Source organism: Melitaea cinxia, chromosome 19, assembly GCF_905220565.1.
Source record: "Melitaea cinxia chromosome 19, ilMelCinx1.1, whole genome shotgun sequence".
Lineage (NCBI taxonomy): Eukaryota > Metazoa > Arthropoda > Insecta > Lepidoptera > Nymphalidae > Melitaea > Melitaea cinxia.
The window spans coordinates 14,638,173-14,646,598 of NC_059412.1; the positions used below are offsets into that span (position 1 = coordinate 14,638,173).

General features: G+C 44.0%; 1 protein-coding gene across 1 annotated transcript in view; it reads left to right on the plus strand.

The window, feature by feature from the left end:
* Positions 1-8,169, plus strand: part of LOC123662939 (protein cramped) — a 67,712-nt gene extending 59,543 nt beyond the window's left edge. Inside the window, exons 12-19 of the mRNA XM_045597707.1 lie at positions 712-772; positions 1,710-1,823; positions 2,454-2,574; positions 3,331-3,415; positions 4,056-4,159; positions 4,824-4,952; positions 5,360-5,496; positions 7,827-8,169. Coding sequence (XP_045453663.1) covers positions 712-772; positions 1,710-1,823; positions 2,454-2,574; positions 3,331-3,415; positions 4,056-4,159; positions 4,824-4,952; positions 5,360-5,496; positions 7,827-7,937 — 862 coding nt within the window. The 3' untranslated portion in view covers positions 7,938-8,169. The remainder of the gene's footprint in view (positions 1-711; positions 773-1,709; positions 1,824-2,453; positions 2,575-3,330; positions 3,416-4,055; positions 4,160-4,823; positions 4,953-5,359; positions 5,497-7,826) is intronic.
* The last annotated feature ends 257 nt before the right edge of the window (positions 8,170-8,426 follow it).

Consider the following 8,426-nt stretch of genomic DNA (forward strand, 5'->3'; position numbering starts at 1 on the left):
TTTTTTGTTTTATTTACTTTAACCTTCTGAAGTAGTCTTCAAAATAAAGTCGTAATTTCCCGATGTCCACTCGTTGGTAGGCAATTAATATTTATCGAAGTAAAACTTCTTTACGCACGCTTGACTTGGGAAGTAAGCTGGTGAACGCGTGACGAGAGCGTTACGAAAAGTGGTATCGGGCGAGGCGAATGGAAGTTGAGAGGGAAATGTAAGTTAGTGAAGATAGAAAGAGAGGGTTGCGTTTCGTATATTACTGTAACTTACTTCAGTCGAGTGGTCTTAAGCACACTCGTTATTTTGTGTATGTATGTGTATATATATATATATACACATACATACACAAAATAACGATATATATATATAGTTGAGCGTGAAATGCATGCGTACAACCCATCTGATCGTCAGCGGTTACCGTAGCTCGTAGACTCCCGCAGCACCTGAAGCATCGCAAGCGGGTCGCCGACCCTACCTCCGATGCCCCAGGAGCTCTGGTCGCCTTACTCACACTGATCTGCTGCAAGGTCGAGGTAGCGCCCCAGCCGGGCCCCCATAGCCCCAGCTGGCCCCCATAGCCCCAGCCGGGCCCCCATAGCCCCAGCCGGCCCCCATAGCCCCAGCCGGGCCCCCATAGCTTCAGCCGGCCCCCATAGCCCCAGCCGGGCCCCCATAGCCCCACCGGGCCCGCCCACTAAAGCCCGCCGTGTGCCGCAGGTTGAAGCGCCTGCTGGCGCTGGCCGGCAACAGCCACGTGGCGCCGCCCGCCCGCCGGCAGGTACGTGACACCAAACATCGCCTAGCGCTCACACACCAACACTCATATTTTGGAACTAGTGGTCGGCCAGTGCTCGAAATTCGACCATAATTAATTTCAATTATAAGTTAGATTCTAAGTTTGAGCATTATTAAGGTTCTGTTGTCAAAGGCTTACACTTCTATAATAATAAACGAAAGAGTGTGTGTCAAATACATGGTAGTGTGTCATGTTTTTTTTTTTTATTGATTCAATGTATTTTTATGCATAATTTTAAAAAATATTAGCATCTACACTTCTATATAAAATATAAATTAAAAATTATAAAATATAAATTATAAAATCTAAATTTGAAAATAAAATAAAAAGAAATAAAATAAATAAAATAAGCGTGCGAAATTTTCGTAAAAAGGAGTACAAAGTTTTTGCTTCACGTATTAATACATACATACATATATAGAATACTAGCTAACTCCATAACCATTGTTTTGCCATTTGTGTTATTAACCCCCCTTAATCGCCAACCCCTTATAACTTGGAGGTATGAAAAATAGATGTTCACCGATTCTCGGATCTACCCGATATGCACACAACATTTTATAAAAAGCGGTCCAGCCGTTTCAGAGGAGTATTGTAACTAACATCGCGACACGAGAATTTTATATATAAGATTACAAAATTTTATATTTCTAAAATCAAAATGCATCTACTAAATTGTTTTAAAACGGAATATTTACAATTTTTTTTTTATCTGTTGTCTCGTGAAGAAGACTCGTAGATAATGTAGAAATATCGAGCTCCTTAAAAAAAGTTACGTTCTTGTGTCTAAACTATTGTTAACAATTATTTAAAATAACACTGCTTTTTTTAATAGTAAAAAAAATGTATACATGATGTTTAATTTATGTCTATCTTTTGTGTACTATCACATAAATCCTAATAAAAAAATTATACACAGAAGCAACAGCCCTGCAGTTCCCAGAATCCAATAAACTTTTCAACAAAAGTGACGGATACCAATTCAACAATATTCAGACACCCAACGCCTATCGCGCCCAGAACAGACGCTGAGGTAATTATTTATTTATTTAACTGACTCTCCAACTAGATATATATTAGATTATTTCTAGTGTAAAAATATCAATAATAAGCATTTTTAAATATATATATTTAAATTATAATTATGCTCAAAATCGATGAAAAATAAACTAAATCTAAAATAACAAGATTTGGACGGATACTTGTTTTGTTTACTAGACGTCTCTTCTGCCTTCTTGTTCTTGTTGTATGATAACTAAATTTGGTAGACAATAAAATATAAAATATAGCTACTGTCTTTATGTGTCCTAGAGTGCTGTTCTATAATTATGTATTTCTGGAAACGTAATTTCTTTATGTGATGAGAATTATTAAAACAATTAGACTTTCAAAAATACATATAAAATTAATGATTTGTGCTAACACGAGCTAGTGTTGAGTTCCATGGCACATAACATGATATTAGCAAAATAGTTTACGCCATTAAGTTGATATTAACGTATGAGTAAAATTTAATTAATTAAGTTCAACAGCCTGTGTGAGAATATTTTAGTGTTGCCATGTAAAAAGTTTTAATCTTGCTTTGATTTGTTTATCAGTAAGTGGTTATTAAAACTATAATTATTTCTTTTATATATTATTAATATAAAAAATTGTGTCACAGAACCAACGCGCATTGACCCTAGATGGGTTACCAAAATGGCGTCGCGGAAGACCCAGAATGTCAGATAGGGTAGTTGTACAAAGGCTCCTCCCACTGCTACCTAAACTACCCCCGCCTAGCAGTGAGTACTGTTGTAGTATTGACTTATCGCTTTAAATTTACTTCTATTAACCGACTTCCAAAAAAGGAGGAGGTTCTCAATTTGACTGTACTTTTTAAATCTATGTTACCTCAAAACTGGACCGATTTCGATGATTCTTTTTTAGTTGAAAAGTGGTGCTTGTCACGTGGTACCATTTTTTATTTGAGACCCGATAAGTACTTTTCGAGATTATATCTAATAATGCATAATGACTATTTTTTCGTCGACGTACGTTGTATTATATGCCTCATAACTTTTTACTAGTTATACAAATTTTGATTATACTTGTACGGAATTTTGATCGGAAGAAGAATGTCTTGCCTCATGTTAATGTCCCATTTAAATTTGATCGAGAAATAAAGACTACTTTTTTTTAAGTTAGGTAGAAATTGGAATATTTTAAAGGGTATTAATTTTTTAGCTTTTACAATTTAGATTTTAGTTAACATACCATATTTAAGAAAGAGTGATTTGATTATAAATTGTAAACTAATCTACACCATCTCAGTATTTTGTCACTCTTGCGCTTAGGGACGTTATTTTATTATATATACATCCATTATCAGTATTGCAGTAATAATAATAAAATTTGTTTTTCATTCAGCTTGTATTGGGAACTCTCCGAAAACATAGAAGATCTTTTAGGATTATCTTTAAATATTTTTTTTTACTGCAAATGCTTCATTTCCTTAACTGTTTACGTGTATTGAATATTAATATATTTTTTTCTTTCAGATTTAATACCAGTCAAAATGGTGTCAAATACGAATCCAGCGCCACCGCGCATCTTACCTAAACCTCCGCCTACTCCTTCATCAGAGTAAGTGTATTCCAAATTAATTGTACTGTTTTAATATTATATAATAATCACATAATTCTACTAAGTGTATCTTATAGCTTTTCTCACATAAATCGCTGTCCTGTGTCAATTTTAGAATAATAAAATGTTAAAATTGCGTTCAGAGTTCTGGTGTTTAAGATATAACGGTCTAACTCTGCTCTGACCTGTGAGTACCTTCCGAAAAACTAGACAAGACACTAAGCAAATGTCTCTGCAAAACTAAATACCGGTTAGACAATGAAGTTACAGTTGCTAAATACACAGGTTTGTCGTATAAATCTATAGTTCTCACTTCAGCCTACCGCAGTCCACTGCTGGACATAGGTCTCCACAAGCTTGCGCTAGACATTATGGCGTGATCTCATGTGTGTTGCCCATAATTACCGCAGGGCTAGCTTTGTGGCACCGAAAACGCTGCTGCCCGTCTTCGGCCTGTGTATTTGAAAGCCAGCAGTTGGATGGCTATACCGCCATCGGTCGACCTTTTAAGTTCCAAGGTTGTGGTGGAACTGTTTTATCCCTTAGTGGCCTCTTACGACACCTACGGGAAGACCTAGAGGGGGTGGCTATATTCTTTACTGCCGTAATTTATAGCTCTAAACAAATAATATTGTTACAGTTTGTCATCACTCTTCTACGTTCTAAGTGAGTCCAACGGTCAATTCTTCTTTCACGACGGTGACAGGAAGATACCAATTACGCCTTTGGCAGAAAACGATCAAGGTTATTATTACATCTCGTTAATTATGTTTTTTTTTTTTCTTTTTTGTTAAGTTATGGAAAATAATCCAAAGTGTAGCTCTTAAAGAGTAATGAAGATGTCTCTATAATAGCTCGACAGCGTTAGTGTATCTTAATTTCATTAAAGAAGTTAAAATAAAACGGTACTGATTACTAGTTTTTTTTTTTTTTTTTTTTCGACTTGGCGAAAGCTTTTGACGACGTAGATCATAATACTTAACTAACAAAACTTGATAGATAGATACATTGTGTAATGTTGGAGAAATTAAAATATACTTAGGAAATAAGATATAATGTAATAAAGTCTCCGAAATCACATACTAATATTTCGTTTCAGTAAAAAAGTAGTTTACTAAATTTGGTGTTCTACAAGGTAGAATATTGGACCCATTACTTTTTCTTACATATATCAAAGACCCCTGCTGCGTTAGCCACTTATGTGTTCTTTTTCTGATGATATAACTATTCTTAGTTAATAAGAAAAGATATAAAATTCATTCAAAATAAATTAACAAAATTGGATATCTTCCTTATTTATTTATTTTTTTTTTTTAATACCTTATCGTACTCATTTTTACATTGAAATACTTTTAAATTAAAAAATTTTACTCATATAAATATAATACTAAGAATATTCTTATTTTAGAAGAATCAAAGACAGACGAAGAGGAAGAACAAAGAGATAACAAAGATATCAATAACATTAAAGTGGAAACTTGTTCAGAGTCCAATGAGCAGAAGAATGGATCCAAAGCGGAACAGACGGATATTGCCAGTAAGTGTATAGTTTCTTATTTTATTGTATCTGCCAACCCGCATTGGAGCAGCGTGGTAGGTTAAGCTCTGATTCTTCTCCTACATAGGAAAAGAGGCCTATGCCCAGCAGTGGGATAACAGACTGCTTCTAGTGTTTATGATTCAGGTCAAATTTAAAACTGATATTAACATCAACTCGTATCCTGAAATTAATGCCTAGTTGAACTAACTTTTCTTTAGTTTCGTTGCTCTTTACTATATGAGTTTATGAAAATCCTACTGTAACTTATTCTTTTTATAGGTGGTAAGATGTGTAGTCAAAGGCGAGATATATTTAGCTTTTGACCACTTTCGGTGCTATTGTGTAGTGCCGAAATATTAGTAACTTAAATCCGCTTGGTTAAGTTTCCCATTGTTTGTCCGTAGATTTCCTGCCTGGCGAGTCGGTGTCGCTGTCGCCGTCACAACTTTTGCGCGACGCGGACGGCTGGCTGGAGGGCGCCGCGCAGGACTTCTCGCTCAGCAGCTTCCTCGGACACCTCGAGGCGCGCCCCGACCTGCCGGTCAGTGCCACACGCCCCCGCTCCACTGTTGTTGTCGTTGTTGTCGTTGTTGCCGGCCGGCTGGAGGGCGCCGCGCAGGACTTCTCGCTCAGCAGCTTCCTCGGACACCTCGAGGCGCGCCCCGACCTGCCGGTCAGTGCCACCGCCCCCGCTCCACTGTTGTTGTCGTTGTTGTCGTTGTTGCCGGCCGGCTGGAGGGCGCCGCGCAGGACTTCTCGCTCAGCAGCTTCCTCGGACACCTCGAGGCGCGCCCCGACCTGCCGGTCAGTGCCACCGCCCCCGCTCCACTGTTGTTGTCGTTGTTGTCGTTGTTGCCGGCCGGCTGGAGGGCGCCGCGCAGGACTTCTCGCTCAGCAGCTTCCTCGGACACCTCGAGGCGCGCCCCGACCTGCCGGTCAGTGCCACCGCCCCCGCTCCACTGTTGTTGTCGTTGTTGTCGTTGTTGCCGGCCGGCTGGAGGGCGCCGCGCAGGACTTCTCGCTCAGCAGCTTCCTCGGACACCTCGAGGCGCGCCCCGACCTGCCGGTCAGTGCCACCGCCCCCGCTCCACTGTTGTTGTCGTTGTTGTCGTTGTTGCCGGCCGGCTGGAGGGCGCCGCGCAGGACTTCTCGCTCAGCAGCTTCCTCGGACACCTCGAGGCGCGCCCCGACCTGCCGGTCAGTGCCACCGCCCCCGCTCCACTGTTGTTGTCGTTGTTGTCGTTGTTGCCGGCCGGCTGGAGGGCGCCGCGCAGGACTTCTCGCTCAGCAGCTTCCTCGGACACCTCGAGGCGCGCCCCGACCTGCCGGTCAGTGCCACCGCCCCCGCTCCACTGTTGTTGTCGTTGTTGTCGTTGTTGCCGGCCGGCTGGAGGGTGCCGCGCAGGACTTCTCGCTCAGCAGCTTCCTCGGACACCTCGAGGCGCGCCCCGACCTGCCGGTCAGTGCCACACGCCCCCGCCCCACTGTTGTTGTCGTTGTTGTCGTTGTTGCCGGCCGGCTGGAGGGGGCCGCGCAGGACTTCTCGCTCAGCAGCTTCCTCGGACACCTCGAGGCGCGCCCCGACCTGCCGGTCAGTGCCACACGCCCCCGCTCCACTTGTTGTTGTCGTTGTTGTCGTTGTTGTCGTTGTTGCCGGCCGGCTGGAGGGTGCCGCGCAGGACTTCTCGCTCAGCAGCTTCCTCGGACACCTCGAGGCGCGCCCCGACCTGCCGGTCAGTGCCACCGCCCCCGCTCCACTGTTGTTGTCGTTGTTGTCGTTGTTGCCGGCCGGCTGGAGGGTGCCGCGCAGGACTTCTCGCTCAGCAGCTTCCTCGGACACCTCGAGGCGCGCCCCGACCTGCCGGTCAGTGCCACACGCCCCCGCCCCACTGTTGTTGTCGTTGTTGTCGTTGTTGCCGGCCGGCTGGAGGGTGCCGCGCAGGACTTCTCGCTCAGCAGCTTCCTCGGACACCTCGAGGCGCGCCCCGACCTGCCGGTCAGTGCCACACGCCCCCGCTCCACTTGTTGTTGTCGTTGTTGTCGTTGTTGTCGTTGTTGCCGGCCGGCTGGAGGGCGCCGCGCAGGACTTCTCGCTCAGCAGCTTCCTCGGACACCTCGAGGCAAGCCCCGACCTGCCGGTCAGTGCCACACGCCCCCGCTCCACTTGTTGTTGTCGTTGTTGTCGTTGTTGTCGTTGTTGCCGGCCGGCTGGAGGGCGCCGCGCAGGACTTCTCGCTCAGCAGCTTCCTCGGACACCTCGAGGCGCGCCCCGACCTGCCGGTCAGTGCCACACGCCCCCGCCCCACTGTTGTTGTCGTTGTTGTCGTTGTTGCCGGCCGGCTGGAGGGTGCCGCGCAGGACTTCTCGCTCAGCAGCTTCCTCGGACACCTCGAGGCGCGCCCCGACCTGCCGGTCAGTGCCACACGCCCCCGCTCCACTTGTTGTTGTCGTTGTTGTCGTTGTTGTCGTTGTTGCCGGCCGGCTGGAGGGCGCCGCGCAGGACTTCTCGCTCAGCAGCTTCCTCGGACACCTCGAGGCAAGCCCCGACCTGCCGGTCAGTGCCACACGCCCCCGCTCCACTTGTTGTTGTCGTTGTTGTCGTTGTTGTCGTTGTTGTCGTTGTTGCCGGCCGGCTGGAGGGCGCCGCGCAGGACTTCTCGCTCAGCAGTTTCCTCTGACACCTCGAGGCGCGCCCCGACCTGCCGGTCAGTGCCACACGCCCCCGCTCCACTTGTTGTTGTCGTTGTTGTCGTTGTTGCCGGCCGGCTTGACATTTTACTTTGATTTACAAAATAAAGTTTTTGTTGAAAACCCAAATCGTTATAATATTATTGTTTAATATTGGAATCATTATTTTTAAAATAATTTCAGGTGGACTCCCATCTCCAGTCACTAATGGCGGAATCCAGTGTCGACTACGTGGCGAAGTTCGCCGACCTCGCGGCTGAGGTCACTGAAGAACCAGATCTCTTCAACAATTGAATATTGTATGAACTGTGCATGTAATGCGGCACACATTGAAGCACATTTATATGTGTACGTGTGCTAGAAAATACGAAGCATGCAACACGTATTTGCATGCGTATTTGTAAATATATAATTATGATTAAAAAGAAATTGACTATATTTAAAAATGAATGCACGCATGTTTTATTATCATGTATTAAGAAAACTAAGAACGATAAATTGATAATGAATTTTTATTGTACAAAAATGCACTTGTTGTTAATACAATGTACCTCGTGACACGCACAAGGAGCTATGTGTACGTATATATGTAATGTTGTTTATATGGATGTTAGATGCTAACTTACGGTAGTTTTGCTTACTAGCGCTAGGTTTTTGACACTACTTGTATGGAATTCACGTCAAAATTACTATGTGTAGTTTCAATAGAATCTGCCCGTCACATGACTATTGCAGGCAGACTGTATTTTTGGAACTCTGTATGTTTGTATGAATGTATTATTT